This window comes from Aquila chrysaetos, chromosome Z (assembly GCF_900496995.4).
Source record: "Aquila chrysaetos chrysaetos chromosome Z, bAquChr1.4, whole genome shotgun sequence".
Lineage (NCBI taxonomy): Eukaryota > Metazoa > Chordata > Aves > Accipitriformes > Accipitridae > Aquila > Aquila chrysaetos.
In genome coordinates this window covers 87,454,452-87,472,597 of record NC_044030.1, presented here as the reverse complement: position 1 = coordinate 87,472,597, position 18,146 = coordinate 87,454,452, and the positions used below count along the sequence as shown (strand labels likewise).

Below are 18,146 nucleotides of genomic sequence, written 5' to 3'. Positions count from 1 at the left end.
GTGCAGGCCTCTGTTCTTAAATGCCCATTATGACAAGATGAGATCTGCTGGAAAATCACCACTACTCATAAATATGTTCCCTGCTTACTTAGAGATATTTTGGTCCCAGAGACAATTTGTGTTTTGGGAAACTGCCAGCCTCTATCGCTTGTCTAATAATTCCTTTGTGCAGCATTTACCAGTGGTTTGAGTCCCCTTTTTTCACAATGGAGTAGTTTGATTTTATAGCTCAAAAAACCCAAACAACCCCAAAACACTCCAATTTCTTTTTTGATTGCATTTCTATCTGCCATCAGTGAGTTGTCTTGTTGATCTTATCACTGAACCCATTTGAGATTAGTCTATTTTGTATGATTTCTGCGTACAAAAGTCCTCTATAAATCAGAGAGCCTTTTATGCAAAAGTCTGCAAGATTGATAGAGCTGGATACAAAATCTTTTACCTGGGAAAAAAGAGATGTATTATCTGTCCCACTGGACATAATGCTTTCTCTGCATATGCATCTCCAAAGTACGATGGGGCTTTTTCTAGAGAAGACAGGAGACAAGATAGGAGTCTTAAATACAAACAGATTGCTATCAGAAGAAAGGGAGTCATTTTTTCCCTGTGTCTGGCGGGGATAAGATGAGAAGCAAAGGATTTAAAAGACAAAAAGGGAGATTAAGGCTAGTCATTAAGGATTTTTTTGTACCTGTAAGCCCTGGAAGAGATTGCCTAGGTAGCCTGAGAAATCCCCATCACTGGAGATTCTTGAAGAACGGGGCAGACTGTCAGGACGAGTGATGTCTCTAGTCCTTTTCAGCCCTGCTTTCCCTGTTAGATTAATTCTCCGTACACCTGCAGAGCCCTGTTTCCACTCTGAAGGCAGCCACAGGGGAGCTCCTCTGATGCAAGGAGTCTGCTACTTTTAGTGCTTGGAGATGCGGAATAGACGTGTTGGGTTACTGGCAAGAAGCTTGTCATCTCTGAGTAATGTCTAATTGGAAGGGATGAAAAAGCCACTTGGAACTGGTGGATGGCAGGAACATCTAGGACAAGACTCTGCGAATACTGCGAGGGAGGAGTGCTAAGGATGAGCAACTGGGGCCACGGTGCAGAAAAAAGTGCAAAGTTTGAGTCAAAATGTCCCTATAAAGAGTGAGGGGAGAAACAGCATCTGGTACTGGAAAATAATCCTTTTGGCAAAACTGTCCTCTCCTTTATGTGTTCCTCGCCACAAATAAATTCTGGCAGTTTTTGGATGCAGAGGAATGTTTGAGTTTGGGGTATTTCAGTTTAAATGATGATGGCCAAGAGATACTAGGAAAAAAATGGAATGCTGGGGAAAAAATCTAATGAGGAAATAGTGAAGAACAGATTGGAAAAGCTCAGAAGGAGTAACACATGTTGATCAACCAATTGTTTCTTAAATAATGTAGAGGGCAAAAGAGAGAGAAATGCATTCGGTGGCAAAAATGGTCAGATTTATCTTTATCAGCCAGTCAAGAAACTGATAAAAACTGGCTGCCGAACAAAAGTGGTATGCAAATTTTTGCAGGGCAGAAATGTCTTCAGAAATAATGTGGAACAAAAAGATAGGGCGGGTTATTATTTCAGAAAGTTGGTACATGAGAAATATAATTTATCACCCAGCACCACAATTTACCGCGTGGACTGTTCAAACATAACCACTAATCCATATCTGCAGAGAGCACTAATATTTCAAGCCACTAAGCACCTTTCAAAGAATCTTTAGGTACCTGTATATTTAGTTCAACGCTAAGAAATAGTCTTATATATAGATAGCGCACCGGGTCCAGACGTTATTATGCCTTAATTTTTAGCTGTGGCTACAGACAACAAAACACTTTCAAAATCCAGAGGGAGAAGCACTAGGTACGGCACAAAGCGGCAGAGGACGGGCGGACAACAACAGTCCGCCTGCACACAGCCCCCCCCGCCAGCAGCTGCCGCATGAGGACCCCCCCCCGCCCCACCCCGGCGCTGGGGGTGGCAGAGTGCGGCGGGGTCAGCCGCACCAGCGCAGCCCCGGGGGGGGCGCGGATCTCCGCCCCCCCCCGGTTCGCCGGGGAGAGGCCGCAGCCCCGGGCGCCTCGCCCCCCCCCCGCCGCTGTCCGTGGTGCTGACGGTGCCGCCGCCGCTCCCGCTGCTCTGCCCGCGGCTCCGGCACGGGGGCTTTGAGCCCCCCCCCCCCGGGGGGAGGCCAGCGCCGGCCCCGCTCCCGGGCGCACGGAAGCTCCCCCAGCCGCGCTGCGCTGGACCCACAGCGGGCAGAACCGCGGCGGGGAAGGGGGGGGAAGCGAAGCTTGTGCCTGCGTGGGCCCCGCGCTCTGGCCGCCCCCCGGGGACCGGCGGCCGTGTGGGGGGGGGGGGCGGTGTGGGGGGGAGTGGGGTGATGCCGTGGCGAGCAAGGGTCGGGCACGGCCGGGGCTTTCACGGGGGGGACCCGCGATGGAGCCGCGAGCACCGCTCCCGCGAAACCGAGTCCTCCGAGCCCCCTCGGGGCTGCCCCACGGGGGTCCGCGGAGAGACACCCGCGGAGGGGCGCGGGGGGGGGGGGGGGAGAATGAGCGCCGGGAGCTGTCGCTGCCCCTCGGGCGAGGGCAGGCAAAGGGAAGCAGGGCTGGCAGAGCCGCCCCCCCTCGAAACGCGCTGCCATCGAAGGGGTGGGAATGCGGCGGGGCCCGCGCCCCTCTTCTGCGCGAAGGAATCTCTGACGGCGTTTCGGTACAAAACGTCTAATCATCAATAACGGGATTCAGCGATCGGGAAATGCAAACCAGCAGGGCCAGCGTTTTGCGGATCGGCCCGGAAAAACAGCGAAGGCACCAGTCGGGCCGGGCCGGGCCTTGCTCACCAGCACCGGGCCGAGCTGCCGCCGCCGGCGGTCACCGACTTCGGCGGGGCCACACGAAGGCAACGCGGGCGGGCGGGCGGACGCGGCTTCGCGTTCGATGAACCTGATCCGCGGCTGAACCCTGCCCCCTGAACTCACCCCCCAGAGAAGTACACTGACTCACCTACAGATCAGCAGTATTTTTCACCCCGGCAGAAATTTAGGGACTGCCCGACGGGGCCGCAGCCGGTCAAGGTTTCACCGAGGCGTTCCCGCCGGCGGGGGGGGGGACGGGCAGGCTCCTGCCCGGACCCCCCGCTGGTCTGGGGCCGCCCCCACCCCGAGGGGCAGCCCCGCTCCCCCCGCAGAGAGGGGACGGCAGCCCGTTTTAGGGACGAGGTCCGGGGGTGACGCCGCCGTCGAGGCGGACGGAGCCCCTGGGGGGGGGCGGCGGGGTTTCGCCCGTTTCGTTTTGCTTTTGCGGGAGAAGCGCTTGTCCGAAGCGCAGGGCAGCTCCCCAAAAGCCCCGTCCCTGCTCCAGCTGCCCCCGGGAGGAGCCCAGTGTCCCCCGGGAGGGCGCTAGCCGCTGCCCCCGCAGCAAGACGCTCGCACGGTGAGGCCAAAGCCATGTTTTGCCCTCGGATTTCCAAAGCACGCACCGAAACTGCCTCTCCACGTCGTGAGCTGCCCACACCTCTGCCCGGGCTGCCGGTTCTGCCCGCAGCCAGCCCTCCCTGCCCGTACTCCTCCGAGCAGCGCAGCACCGGCGGCGCTTCCAGCACAGAAACGCCTGAGCACCATCCGCTGGCTTAGGGGCCTTTCAAATTCTCCCAAGAAGAGATAATAAGCACAGAAAGAATAAGAAAAAATAGAATAGAATAGAATAGAATAGAAAATTATTATATACCTTCTGTAATAAGAAGAAATAATATGCGCATCCCACTGCTACAGCTCCCACGGGGAGAGGGGGGATTTCCCTCAAAGGACAGCAGATTTTCGTCCCATTTGGGAAAAATTTACAGGAGCACGGGGCAAACGGCTGGTGTTCTTCAGAAATCTGAAATACTTTCGGCTTATTCCCCTTGCTCAGAGGGATTTAAGCAGGTGAATAAAGGGGAAGAAGGAAGCACCGAGGCAATGAAGCTGCATATTCACACGTGGTAATAAAAAAAAAAAAAAAATCGATTTCCCGAAGGGAACAGTAATTTGCAAAGGTCTTTCCCGCTCTGGCTCCCACTCCATGGGGAACCCATGCCCACTCGGTGACCGAGCTCTCTCCAAACTTTACTCCTGGATGCAAAGGCATTCAGGGGGAACTGGGAAAGTGGAGATCCAGAATTATATATGCATAACTCCGTGGGTATGGCAGGAAATCAGAAATCGCATCTATGCACCTGCCGGGCGACAGCATGGATGTCGCCCAGCGGGTGCGTAGATGCGATTTCTGATTTCCTGCCCTATATGTTCGGCTCCGTGGGGAACCCCCCACCCGGGACCGGTGCTGGGAAGGAAAAGCACCAGCAGCATTACTGGAAATGAGCCGGCTCAGGTTCCAGATCAATGAAAACTGGGTCCACGCGTTTATGCTCCTGTTGCCAGCATTAATGCTCTTTTAATCTTCTAAACATTATCTGCATCGATTTCCCTCTAGATACGCGTTTGTTTGAGAAGGCGACATCACCGCGTGCTCCGGAAAAAAAAAAAAACAAACCCAAACCCTTTCTGTTCCTCTGATGCTCCTGTTGCAGACAAGCCTCGGGACCTTCATTTGGCTGAAAATACAGAAGAACTGGATGCCTGGGGGGTGTTTGTCACCCGTGGCTCCTCGTCGCCCTGCTCTGACGCATCCCACCCCAGCTCGGCAGCTGCCCTGCAAGCAGGGACCCTCTGCGCCCACCTCCCTGCCCGGGGGGAGAGCAGCCCACCGCCTCCAAAGAGGAGAGGGAGAAGGAGTGGCCCAGAGCCCCACACACGCTCGCTGTGGCGGAGGGAATCCCGTGGCAGAAGGAGAGATCTTGGCGCGGTTGGGGTGCGGGTCTGCCGGCAGCCCCCCCACGGGCCGGCCCGGTGCCGCAGGGCTCGCCCCCCTCTCTCCAAACGGCATTGTTCCCCCTGTCTTCCGTGGGAGACAAAAGGAGGGCCGAGAGCCCCCCTACCCCCGGCAAAGCCACGCAGAGCTCTCGCCCCCGTTACTTTGCGGGCTGTGGGATGTGCGGAGCTACCGCGGCACCAGCGCGGCAGGAACGAGACGGTACCACCGCGGAGAGTGGGGAAGAGCCACCGGGAGGGTCCGGCTCGGGCAGAGACACCCCCCCCCCCCCCTCTCCCCTCAGCCACCCCTCCGAGGGGGCTCCGGGGCGAGCGGCAGCCTTCGGGAAAGCCCGCTTCGTACCTGCCCTCGGCTAATCGGTAACGCGCGAGGATTCGTCCGGCCAGGCTGGAAGCAACGGAGATGGAAGAAGGACGGACTCGTCGGAGCAAACGTCCCCGGGTGTCTAAACTGCGCCCGTGGACGCTGCGCTGTCCCAGCGGGGAGCCGAGCCGGGCACAGGCACACACCGCCGCGCCTGCGGTCTGCGCGTCCGTCCACGCGTGTCTGGCCGTGTCACAGCCCGCCCGTTTACCCTATAGCCATATCCACCAGACGCGCAATTTCCACGGGGGGGGGGGGGGGGGGAGAAACACAGAGGCGTGACAGGACTGTGCTCCCCGGCGGGGGACCTGCCCGAAGTCCTGCCTTACCGGGTTGGGGGGGGGCGTGTGTGTGTGTGTGTGTTTGCGTGTGTCCGTGTCCCCCCCCGCGCCGCCGCGGCCGGCCCCCGCAGAACAATGGGGGCTGCGGCGCCCCACGCCCGCGCCAGGGGGCGCCCGCGCGCCCTCCGCGGGACAATGCGGGCGGGCCGCGGGGGCTGCGCGGGGTCTGCCGCCCCCCCCCCCCCCCCCCGCAGCCGCTCCGCCCGGCCCCGCCTGCCCCGGGGTCCGCGGTCCCGTCCCCCCCCCCGTCCCCGGCCCGCCAGCGCTCGGCCTCTCCCTCCCGCCGCGCCCCGGAGCGGCAGGAGGGGATGCTCGCCGAGAGCGCGGAGCGGTGCGGAGCGCCCTTCAGCACCCGGCCCGGGAGAGCGGCCCCGCCGCCCGGCAGCGGCCGCGGGGAGAGGCGGGGGACGGGGTGGGGGGGGACGCGGCCTCCGGTCCGGCCCCGACCGCCGGCAGCGGGGAGCGTCTCTCCGGCGGCCCCCGGCCGGGCTGCGCAGGTGGCGGCGCTGGGGGAGGCGGGGGCCAGGCCGGCCCCCAGCCCCTTGTCCCCGCGGCCGGCCGCTGAGGGCGGGCGAGGCGGAGGGCGGAAAGGGGAGGCCGCCGAGGCGGGTCGGTACGGGCGGGAAGCGCCCTGCGGAGCCGGCCGGGGCGGCGGTCGGCTCCCGGAGGGTCGCGCTCTGCTCCCCCGCTCCCCGCCGGCCTCCCGCGGGGCGCCGGCCCGCACCTACCTGCCAGCCGCAGGGCCGACATCCTCTGGAACTCGGGCTCCTGCAGCCACTTCCACATCCTCCGGAAGGTCTCCCGGCCGGACTTGAGTTTACTCCAAGGCTTAGGGTTCCGCAGCAAGTCCGAGAGGGTCCCCTGAGAGCGGCACAGCACCCGCTGGGCGAAGATGGCCTGCGGGATGCTGTAGCGCTTCAGCTCCGCCGTGATCCTTTGTGCCACTTCTTTGGTGTTGATCTCCTCCAGCTGCCCCGAGCTGCTCACCTGCGAGCCGGAGGAGGAGGAGGGCGGCCGCTCCCGGCCGGCGGGCAGCGCGGGCCCGTGGGGCGGCGGGTGGCCCGGGTGCGCGGGGTGGTGCATGCCGTTCAGGTGGGGCATCATGGCGGGGGGCGTCCCCAGCCCCCGGGAGAGGTGCTGGTCCCCCCGCGCCAGCATGGCCGCGTGGGCGTCGAAGTTGGGGCTGAGCATCTTCTCGTGGCCGGGCGGCCCGTAGCCGTGGAGGCCCTGCTGGGCGTTGTGGAGGGGGCCCAGCCCGTTGCCCAGCGGCGAGAGGCTCTGCCCCATGCCGGGCATCTCCTTGTAGGGCCCGTAGAGGTTGTTGACGGCGGGCAGCCCGCGCTCGTCCCGCATGAGGGCGAAGCTGCCGCTGACGTTGCCCGAGAGGCGCTGGTGGTGGTGGTGGTGGTGGTGGGCGTGCGGGTGGGCGTGCGGGTGGTGGAACTTGTCGGAGACGGTGGAGATGGGCGGCAGGGGCTGGAGTGGCGTCAGGGTGGTGTAGGTGCTGCTCATGCCCATGCCGGGCGGCGAGGACTCGCAGGGCATGCTCATGGCGTGGTGCAGCGGGATGGAGAGCTCGGGGCGGTACTCGGCGGCGCCGTCCAGCAGCGAGGCCATGCTGGACACCATGGCCGGCCGGGCGGCGGCGGGGGCCAGCTCCTGGTGCGGCGGCGGCGGGGGCGGCGGCGGCGGCGGCGGCGGAGGGGGCACCCGGAGCGGCCCGGCGCCGCGGCCGCCGTGGTGGGGGCTGGGGCTGCCCATCAGCTCCGGCTCATGGCCGGCCGCCCCGTGCAGGCTGCCCAGCGGCTCCATCGCCATCTCGGGGTTCATGGCGCAGGCACCCGGCTCCCTGCCGAGGCATCGACGGGCGCTGCGGCCGCTCCTCATTCACTCATGGGGGCGGCAAGCCGCGCCGGGGCAGGGCAGCGCGCCGCGGCCCCGGGCCGCCCGCTCCGCCGGCCCCGGGGGCAGCGGGCAGCGGCCGCTCAGCCGGGCCCGCGCCGGCCCCGCGCCATGTCCTCGCCTCGCCGCCGCCGCCGCCGTCTGCGGGCGGCGGGAGCTGTCCAGGGCGCGCTGCGCGCACAGCCCTGGCCGCGCCCGCTGGGCCGGGCCTGCGCCACTGACAGGCGGCGCGGCCGCGCGGGCCCCGGCGCGGGGCGGGGCCGGGCGGGCCCGCCAATGGCGGCGCGGCGCGGCGCCGGGCGGGGCGGGGCGGCGGGCCGGGGACGGCCGGGCCCTTAAAGATGCCGCGGCCCTTTGTAACCGCGCGCGCGCGCGGGGGGGGGTGACGGGTGTGCTGTGTCTGGCCGCCGAGGCCGGCCGGGGCCGTCCTCGGGCACCGCCGCGACGGGGATCCGCGGCTCCCGCCGGGAGCCGGCCCGGCCCGAGCGCCGGTCCCGCCGCGGCTCAGGCTCCTCGCGTCCCCTCAGGCGGCTCAGCCCCCCGCGACGCCCGTCAAGCTCCTCGGTCCCCTCAGGCGCCTCAGCCCCCCCCCGGGGTCCTTGCGTCCTCTCAGTGCCTCAGCCCCCCGCGAGCTCCCTCAGGCTCCTCGGTCCCCTCAGGCGCCTCAGCCCCCTGCGAGCCCCCTCAGGCTCCTTGCGTCCTCTCAAGTGCCTCAGCCCCCCGCGACGCCCCTCAGCCTCCTCGGTCCCCTCAGTCCGGACCCGGCCCGCCCGCCCCGTTAAGCGGCTCCCCCGAACGGCGGCGGCCGCACCGAGTCCCGGCAGGCGGCAATCCCGCCGGGGCCGGCGTCGGTGCCGCCGCCCCGCCAGCCCCGCGCTCCCGCCTGCCCGCGGTACGGGGCGGCGGGCCGGCCGCGCAGATGTCCCCTTTGTGCGGCGGCGGCGGCGGCGATGGGGACCGGGGAGCCGTGACCCATTTCTCCCGCTCGGCTGCCGGAGGGCGACCGGGGGGCCCCGGCCAGACGAACCCTCCGGCCGCCGCGCCCGCGGGGAGACCGCCCCGAAGCGGGGCGGGGGGGGGGCCGGGGGCTGCCCCGCAGCGCGGCGGAGCTCGGGGCTTGGCCCACGGGCGGCAGCGGGTCCCGGCTCCCCCGGCGCTCTGGCTGGCTCGGCACTCCCCCGGCGGAGCAGCCCGGGCGGCGCGGGCAGCCCAGCCCCCGCAGCCCGCCGGGGATCCCCGGGGATCCCGCTCGGCACGGCCGGACCGGGCTGACGGCAGCCGCGCTCTTCTGCCTGCCCTTTGCTGTTTTACACCAAGGCGCCGTGTCGATCTGCGATATTAGTTGCGTTGAATAAGGCAGAAAGTACGGGTCGGTAAGGACGTATCATGAACGTAGAGCAGTAAATGAACTGGTACGGTCACAAGAGAAGTCTGTGCCCCCACGGCAGTCCGCTTTCACCCAAGTGCGTGATTCCTTTCACTAATGCCCACACGGCCCACCATGCACACAGGCGTACGTGCCTTCCCTCTTTCTGAGGGAGCGTCGGTTCCCCAGGCCGGCCCTGAGCCTCTGCAGCTGGAAGGGGCAGCAGCACACCTCTGCTCCGAGGAGGCTGAGCCCAGCGGCACAAACCGGCGTCATCGCAGCGAGAGGGTTTGAACTATTTCATGTTTGCCCTTGCCAAAACCGTCTGCCGTGCAATTGCCATCGATTCGGAGCTGTGAGCCGCGAGCCGCCGTGCCTTACCGGCAGCCAGCTTTGCTCTGAGCTGCGCCCGTCTCTCGGCTCCGAAGGGCCCCGAAGTATGCCGCTGCGCGGGGGGACCCCATCGCCGTCCTGCCCGGCGGAGCCCCGGGAAGAGGTGGGGAACGGGCGCTGCGCTGGGGGGGGAGGCAGTGGTGGGAAACAGCCCACGGGTTCCCAGAGGGGCCTCGAGCGCGGCCAGAGCCTCGGCACACGGCGCCGTGTCGGCACTGCGGGGTCCGTAGGGTGAGGCGGGGAGGGATGGAAGCAGGCAGGCAGGCGAGCCACAAAGAGGCAGGTGAGCAGCCAAGGAGGCGGGCAGGCAGCCGTGCAGGCAGGCAGCCGTGCAGGCAGGCGAGGAGGTGGGTGGGGGTCACCCAGCGGGAGCAGGGCCCGTGGGGACGGGAGCCCCTGGCACGGAGCTGGACCCGCCTGCTCCGACCAGGCCCTGTGCCCTCCGCGCGCCCCACTGCAGGGGACCCTCGTCAAGAGGTGCTGGGCCGTGCCATGCCATCCCAGGATGGGCCGTGCCGGACTGTGCCGCAACATGCCAGGCTGTGCCGGCGTCTGCCATGCCGTGCCGTGCTGTGCCTGCCTGTTGGGCTGTACTCTGCCGTGCCGTGCCAGGCCATGCGGCTGCTCCCAGCCGTGCGGTTCCCTCCGCTGCCCCCCCCCATTTAATCAGTAACGCAGCGACGGCAGCTCCAAGCAGCCGCGTCCTTGCGTTTTATGTCATCCTTATCTCGGGCCCCGATAACCATCTCTGCGTTTGTAAAGGTCCCACCCCCACTGTGTCTTTCCAGTAACCAAATGGGGGAAAATGGGGAGAAATGTCACCTTTTTGATAGCAACAGTTCAGCCTGTGTTGGACACTGGGGAGAAAAATTCTCTGCCAAGGGGCAGTGGTGCACAGGAATGGCGTGGTGGGGGGCTGTGGGCAGCCGTGGGCAGGGTGGTGTGGGCAGTGCGGTGGGCAGCGTGGTGTGGGTAGTGTGGTGTGGGCAGCATGCCGAGCCAACCCGCCTGAGCCCAGGTACAGGCAGGGATGGGTGCTGGGCATCCCTCTGCTTTGGGACATGCAGAAATACTGCGGGGCTTGTAAAGAAATGCAGCTGGTGAGTAAAAATGACTGAGTCCAGTCCAAAAATGGCTGTATTTTATATTTTTCCGAGGTAAGACATGATGCATTACCAGTGCTCCTCTCCAGGGCACTCGGAGTCTCCTTACAAACAGATCACATATGATAGAACCCAGTTTCCCTACAGATTTCCACTATGGATCCCAAAGGCTAATGGTCCATTTCTCTCCATGCTGCCATCGCCGCGCGTCTCTGGAGCTCACGGTATTTTCCAAGCTGCTTTTCAGCACTAAGTGGGTATAAAATGAAGCTCCCCCCACCCCAGCTACCCCTGCCATTGTCAGCCTGGGGTGGAAAAGAAGAAAGGAAGGAAGAAGAAAAAGCAAGCCTTGGCGTGAGGTGCCTTTGTTCAGGGCAAGTTATGCGTGAAATCTTATTGTCCTTCTTAAAGGAAGGCAAAAGTTGCAGTTGATTTGGGGAAAAAAGAGGCAAGTGCAGCCCTCCGGAGGCTTGCCACAGTGGGCAAGCGGAGAGGGGAGTGGGTGGACAGACCTGGATGGGAGCCAGGTGTCGCAGATGTGCTGGCATCCCTTTCCTCCTTTTTCTTTTCTTTTCCCTTCCCCTTTCCCAGAAGAGCTGAGGTTGGAAGGTATCTCTGGAGACCAGGCACTCCAGTCCCTGCTCAAACTGTGTCACACAAGTGTGAGCTGGTGGCAGGACATGCTTTTTTAGATACTCAACTCCATCCCCTCCTGCCGTTCCTAGGAGCTGCCAGTACCCTCTTATAGAATGGGAAACATTACCTAAAAATTAAGATTAATCGTACTTTGAATCTTAGCTCCATAGGTTTGCAGAGATCTTCTAACACGTTTCATAACTTAAATGAAATACAACTTTTTGTTGAACAAAAAATGAACTGCACTGTTTTACTTGATTGTGTATTGATCCCCTTTTCTTTCAGAAAAGCCAGCTGCATTCAGCTCTCTCAGCAGGCACCTAGCCCCCTTTTTTGTTAGCTGGGGTGGTACTTGGCTTTAGTGGGGTCTGTGCCGGTGGGCACGAGACAAAGTTCCCCGCTGCGGCAGAGTGACAGAAGCGCGGTGTCCCAGCAGCAGGGAGCAGAGCTGCTGTGTGCTGGCCGTGGTGGGGCTGCGGGCTGGTGCAGGGGGTGTGCGGGTGGACGGGGCATTTGCCAGCGCCTTCGGAGGGCTGGGCTGCACCCATTATTTCGATCCATTATGCTCTCTTTAAGTTGACAGAGGAAAGATGAGAAATTGATTTTTTTTTCCTGACAAAATGATATTTTCAAAATTTAGGAGATAAGGCCTGACTTTGACCCTTCTTTTTTAAACCTGTGCCTGATTATTGCGTTCCATGATTTTGTTGTATGACACACGGTAGGGTCTAATTCTGGCGCCTTGCCAAACTGATGTCAAAATCTTCCCGGTAATCAACCCACGAACGTATAAATACCAGCGCACGGCGCAGCTGTAACCAACACGGCGGGTGCGTCGTGGCGCGGCCGCTGCTCGTGTGCCGCGTTCCCCGTGCTCTGCCCGCTCTCTCGCAGCCGGCGGGCCAGGGGGCTGCGACACGGTGGGGGCTGCGAAGGCCCCGCTGGGGACAGCGCGAGGGAGAGCTCTGCCCTTCTGCCCCGTGGGTGCCGCCTGCTTCGGCATCCTCCGCGGGGCTGCCCGCGGCCCCCGCGCCCGCTAAACCTTCCTCCCTGCGCGACGGAGGGTGCTCGGGTGTCCTTTGGCACCCACGCGAAACAAACCCCTGCCGTCAGCCGTGTTGCGGGCAGCAGGCGCGGGCATGGCTGGCAGGAGCAGTGCCGGAGAGCCGGGGTGGCCAGCCGCTGCTTCCAGCCTAACGAGCTTTGGCTGCCCAGCGGGAAGCGGCGTTCCCTGCCTGCATGGCTGCCTTTGCCAGAGGCTTCCCCTCCGCTCTTGGGGGAGGGAGGAGGGAGGTTTCTTTGTTAGCTTTCCTCCTTCTCCCTGCCTGCAGCCGGGACTCCCCGTGCCACTGCCGAGTGCCCTGGCTTCCCCTGAAACAGGCAGCGGTGCGGTGCCCAGGGGCCGGCGGGATGGGATGGACCTGGAGGTTGACCTGGCCTGGCTGCATTTGCCCCAGGCTTCCTTGCTTGACATCCTTCTTTTTTTGCCTCTTGCCCCCCTGGGTATTTGAATTTTAATTCCTCTCCTCTTTTGTTCACCAGGGGTTCGACTGTAGTTTCCTCCAGCACCCACACCTCCAGCACCACACTCGCAGAGACGGGTGAAGAGAAGGGCCTGGCCCTTCAGCGCTGCAAAACTGGCTGGCTGACCCAAACCGTCCATAAAAGGCTGAGTCCAGGGATTCACCTGCGCCCACAGCCCTGCACGCCCCACTCGTGTTGGTGCTGGTTGTGGCACAGGCACAGGTGAACTTTCTCTTAAAATAGCTAGCACAAGCTGGCCAGGGCCGGCACAGATAATTTTCACCTACTTTAAACAAATATTGCAAGTGTTTTCTTTTGGTGTTTTGAAATTGCTGTCGCAAGTCCGTTCTTCTCTGCAGAGGGCAGAGGGTCCAGCTCCAGCCCCCTGTGACATCTTCCCAGTGACGGCAGCGCGCCTGGACACGGGTCCAGGGGGGCTTAAACCTCTATTGGCCCCCGGTGTATCTGCTGCTCAGGGACTAAGTTTTGCTCATGAGAAGCAGAACCAATCTTCCTTGTGATTTTTCTCCTCCCAGGCAGGATTTCAGTTATTTAGAAGTAAAAGTTGGACAATATGGTATTTTTTTCCCAGAGTTTTTCAGGGGGCAGTTTAGAGGGTAAAACAGGCCTGAGAAAGCTGAATCCAGCTTTATCAGTGCAAACTGGTAACAGGAAAAATGGCTCTGAGGCTACGTGGGGGAAGCAAGACACCGCCAGCACCCTCCGGCTCTGGCACTGAGGGGCAGAGGCTCTGGGAAGCCTTCCTTGGATTTATCAGTGGGAAGATGAAGGAAAGGATTTTTCCTCTCCCATCACTACACCAGAAATCGGGTTATGCGGCAATAAATCCCAGCCTGAGTGGTACCTGGAGGGCTGCCCTTGCTAGGGGTTCCCCGAGCATCCGCCAGCCCCAGTGCCCCCGGTCCCCGGGCGTCCTTGCCAGGCAGAAACAGCAGCTCTTTCAGGGACGGGGAGCGCAGTCCCCGTGGCACAATATGGGAAATCAGGAGGTGCTGGTTGGAACTGGGGCCGGGGCAGCGGGTGGCTGGTTGCTTGCTCAGGGGTTTCTGCTCCACACCTCTCATGGACAGCCCCAGCTCGGCACACCCTGGCCCCCACTGCGAGAGGGGCAGTGGGGCCGTCCCAGGGTGGCTGATGGCACACTTGGCTGGAGAGGGCCATGGTTAAAGATTAAAACTGCATCCAGTTTGCAATATTTATCTTGGGAGCAGGAGGGCCCCAGCTTGTTTGGTTTGTGGGAAGCGCTGGGAAACGGTGACGCTGGTGTGGAGAGACCCGGCAGGGCTGGCCCTCGCGGGGGCGTGGGGTCCCGGCGGTCCCCGCACAGCGAGCGGGGGATGCGGTGGCACTGGCAACGCGGGCGGGATGGGGACAAAACCCAAGGGAGGGGCTCACATCAATGGGTGCACCCCGCAGTTAGGACGTGGCTGCTCCCCTCCCACGCTTTGCACAGCGTCCTGCCTCTCAAATGGAGACGGTGGCACCTGCCTCTCTCCCATGGTTGTTTCAAGGATAAATGTATTAGATATATTAGACATTAGTGATGGGAAGCATGCAAGTAGCGTAGACAGATAATGCTTTTTCATTTATATTGCACTAAACATTACCTACTAAAACATTTTTCAAAGATTAATAACTGGTTGCCCAAGCTATTAGCCCTACTCTAGAAGCATCCACCCAGATGTACTGGGACAGTGAGCTGTCCAGCTCATGTGAAATTGTGGGGTTTAAAGACATTTTGGTGGCAAGAGTGCCTGATGTGCACAAGAGTGATAAAGGTTATTTGGGAGCTGCCTTGCATTTGTGCTCTGCAGGCCAGGCAAACCTCTCCAGAGCAATTTGTGCATCAGAACAAATCAAGAACAAGCTGTCCCAGAGATGTCTGAGGTGGGTTTGAATACCAGCCACACTCAGAGAGCTGAAATGCTCCGAGAAACAGGGCTTTGGCCAGCATGGGTGGGAGGTCTCAGTCAGCCCCGCCCACTTGAGTTTTACACTGACGTTACTCCTACCTTGGTAGTCAGCTGTTATATTTAAAATCAGATTGAATGAAGTAGTATAGCATGTATTGTAGAATACTGACACTGCATTAATTGGGAGGGAACCAGATTATGACACAGCTGATTTTTTGTTTTTGTATATATGATTTTACAAAGAGTTGCCAGAAACCACTTAGAGTTTTTAGATATTTTGGTTAGCACCTAAATTATCACTTTTTACATGATTTTGGGGTTTGGTATCCCCAAAATATCCCATAGTGACTGGCAATTGTTTAGGTTTCAGTAGCAGTTAGAGGGAGAACCCACACAGCTCCCTCCTGACCAGTGTTTCCCAAAGAGCTCTGCTGCTGGGGCTTTGGTAAGTCCTAAAGAGGGACGGGAGGGAGCCAGGACACTCCTGCACTGCTCTCACAGGCACTGAAATAGGCAGTAAAGAGGAGTTTGTAGGTACAGGGAGAATGTTCCCGTTACCGGACATCCTCTTAATTTTGTAAAGGCGTAAAAAGATCCGATACCCACAAGCTGCCTGTAATAAAAGACTAGAGATGCAAAGCACATTTTAATGGTGGGGAAATAACCACTATGAGAACTTAAAAATAAGGCAGCAGTTTCTGCAGCAGTGCAAGTCCTTCCAGCAGTCAGTTTAAAATCTGAAAGTCCTTAAATCAATCAGCACTGCCTTTCAGCTGCAGCACATGGGCATGGCAGCCAAGCTACTGTGCAAGATGCTCGGGGCTGTGCAGCACACCTCTGGCCAAGGGTCTGCTACGGCCCCTGCCAGCCTGAGAGAGTCTGTTGCTGTGAGGTTACCTGAACTTCCAAAAACCCATGGCAGAGTTCCTCACAGGAGCCGGTAAGGACACCGAGCAGTGTTGAAGCAAGCAGCAAGCCGCCTCTTGGCCTGGGAACTGGCCACGAGGCAGAAATAGAGCAGGAAGGATTGATCGTCTCTGACCCAGCAGGATGGCAGCTCCCGGGCTCCAGACCCACCTGCACGGAGGCCAAGAGGATCACGGCTCAGGCTGCACTCAGACGGGTGAGAGTCCGCTGAGATACCCACTGACACAGGCGAAACCAGGAGAAGAGTGGCTGCTGACCCCCGGGGCTCGGGGCAGTCTCCAGCCCACCCGGAGAGCCGGCTGCGCCCTCGGCGGGGCGCAGGCGCCGTCCCTGGCGGGGCTCCTCGGCACGGCCCGCTGCCGGCGCAGTTGGCTGCTCTTTGCCACGGTGCGCGCCGGCCAGCCGGCTGGCTGGCCCCTTCCACCGACATCCCCCGGCCCGAGAGCTCACCGGGGGCTGCTGCCTGCTGCAGCGTTTGGTGAGAAGGCATCAGGAGAGATGTGCTGTCCTCAAGGTCAAGGGCTGCTGTGCTATAGCGTCCACTGGAGCTGGAGGTAAAACTCAGAGACTAAAGCGGGGCAATCTGTCCTTACTAGTGTACTGTAGGCAATGGAAGTGGGTTATAAGATGTTCTTGGGAATGTAATTAACTTTAATGAACAAATACCCTGAGCCAAGCTGTGTACTGATTTACATGCTTTGTGACACCACATATTTCACAGGAGTGCAGAATTTGATCCATCACACTAAGCTTATTGCACTGCATAATGAAATATAGGGAGCAATAAACAAGACCTTTGGCAACTCTTGTGATGACGTTTTCCAGTAAAACCTGTTGTTTAAGGCCAGATCCGCAGAAAACGCGGATGTGCAGAACACAGGCCCTGGAGTCCACAGTTTAGCCCTCAAAATCCCTGCCTGTCTGCTGGGTGCTGCCCAGGGTGCCCCCCACCCACGCTCACCGCTGCTCGCAGCACTCACACGCACCCACACGCAGACACCATCAGGGTGGGGGCCCACAAAAAGCAGAAGAGAAGTTACTCAGCTTGTCTGGCAGCCACCTCCAGGCAGGGGGTCAAGGGCACAAGCCCACCCTGACCGGGTGCAGGGAGAGGACAGGACGTGTGCTGGGAGAGCCACTTAGTCACAAAACTCTCCAAAAAACCTCAGCGCAAGCAAGCGGTGTGTAGTCGATGGCTAAGGACGAGTATAAAAGTGGAAACCCTATGACAAAGCCTGAGGCACAAGTGAAAGCCAGCTAGCAAGGGAGTTAAAAAGCACCAGTAAAACTTTCTGTGAGTTGTAATGGCGAGAAGGTGACCAAGGAGAGTTGTTCTGCTGCTCTGCGGGGAGGGAAAGCTGTCAGTGGGGAGTGGAGGCTGTTATCCATGCTGCACCGTCATGATGGGAGGAGGTGTTGGGAAGGGTTCTGCTGGGGCCTGTCCCTGCCAGCTACTATCTGATATTTTCATTAGCAGCTGGCAAGGCGGGGTAGAGAGCGTGCTTATTAAACTAGTGGGCAGCACTCAGTTGGGAGGAGCTGCGAGCACGCTGGAGCACGGGATGAGAGTTAGGAACGATCCTGTGATGCGATACGGATGAGCATGAAGGTACGCGGTTGGGAATAATTAACATCACAGCCAGGAACCGGGATCACCGCCTGGGTCTGCAGAAGAGAGGGCGGCCGGCCATAAGCCTGGCGCGGGTCAGCTGGGCGAGGTGGTCAGGAGCAGGCAGGGAGCGGGAGATGCCCAGAGGCAACGCTGCTGTTCCTCAGACTGGCTCCTTCCCGGCAGGTTTTTGCCTGCTTGCTTTGCTGGGACGGTGTTTTTCACTCTTTGCGAATGAAGCCAATGTGTTTGCAGCGTGGGAACTCATTGAACGTTACCATGGGCCACGGTCCTTTGCAGACAATCACACCACTGCTGTTTGTTGCGTGCTGATCGCTGTCGCTCACCCAGTGCTAACCCATGCAAGTGTTTCTGTGGGTCAATTACTCCTGCATGGGGATTTTTGATGGGGCGTTTTTGGTGTTATTTAACATCTGTTTTCACTGGCATAAAATACGCCTCGGGCTTGCACAAGAGCCATGGAAACAGGGTAACTAGGACTCCGTATACCAGCTTGAAGTGAAAAATACGTAAGTCAGACTTTACTCTCTATTAATACTAGTACCCGGCTGGAGGCGCATGGGGCTGGACTCCCTGGGCAGCTCATCCCAAAGCGGGTGTCAGGGGCGGGGAACACGAAGGGCACCCGGGTGCCTGTGCCTCCCCACCGCACCGGCAGACCCCAGGGGAGGGGTTCGGCTGCAGGCAGCTGCCCGGGGACCCCTCAGAGCCAGCGAGATTTAATTGCACGGCGTGAGCCAGGTTTCCTTCTAATCTGGGGTGCGGGAAGTCTCTCTGCGATGGGGATCTCTGTTCCCTATGGGAAATCCCACCCGCAGAGCCCCCGAATGTGGGAACTTTTCTGAAAACGGGACGTTGCTCCCTTTTGACATGTGCGGGATTGTGGGTAGTTATTTCAGTTGGATTATTGTCGAGCCGGTAAGTGTGCTTGAATCTGCGAATAGTCTCTGTGTTTACACACTCAGGAGGAAAAAAAATCAGTTACAGTGGGAGAGACCGTTAGCTGTTTGGGCTCGTTCGCAGGAAGGGTAATTTTCGCTCATCAGCACGGTGCCGAAGGAGGCGGGGGGGAACCCTGCCTGTTGGCCGGGCAGCGCGGGGGATAACGGCAGCCGGCCCGCCTGCCCCGTCGCGGCTGCAG

General features: G+C 60.5%; 1 protein-coding gene and 1 long non-coding RNA gene across 2 annotated transcripts in view; one reads left to right on the top strand and one right to left on the bottom strand.

Annotated features, from left to right (window-relative positions):
* The window catches only part of ONECUT2 (one cut homeobox 2), a 28,588-nt gene extending 21,043 nt beyond the window's left edge, over window positions 1-7,545 (bottom strand). Inside the window, exon 1 of the mRNA XM_030004339.2 lies at window positions 6,319-7,545. Coding sequence (XP_029860199.1) covers window positions 6,319-7,477 — 1,159 coding nt within the window. The 5' untranslated portion in view covers window positions 7,478-7,545. The remainder of the gene's footprint in view (window positions 1-6,318) is intronic.
* A 1,635-nt stretch (window positions 7,546-9,180) lies between these two features.
* Window positions 9,181-16,178, top strand: LOC115337492. Its single transcript, XR_003922161.2, has 2 exons — window positions 9,181-9,354; window positions 12,533-16,178. It is a non-coding gene; the product is annotated as an uncharacterized LOC115337492 (long non-coding RNA).
* Window positions 16,179-18,146: the final 1,968 nt, after the last annotated feature.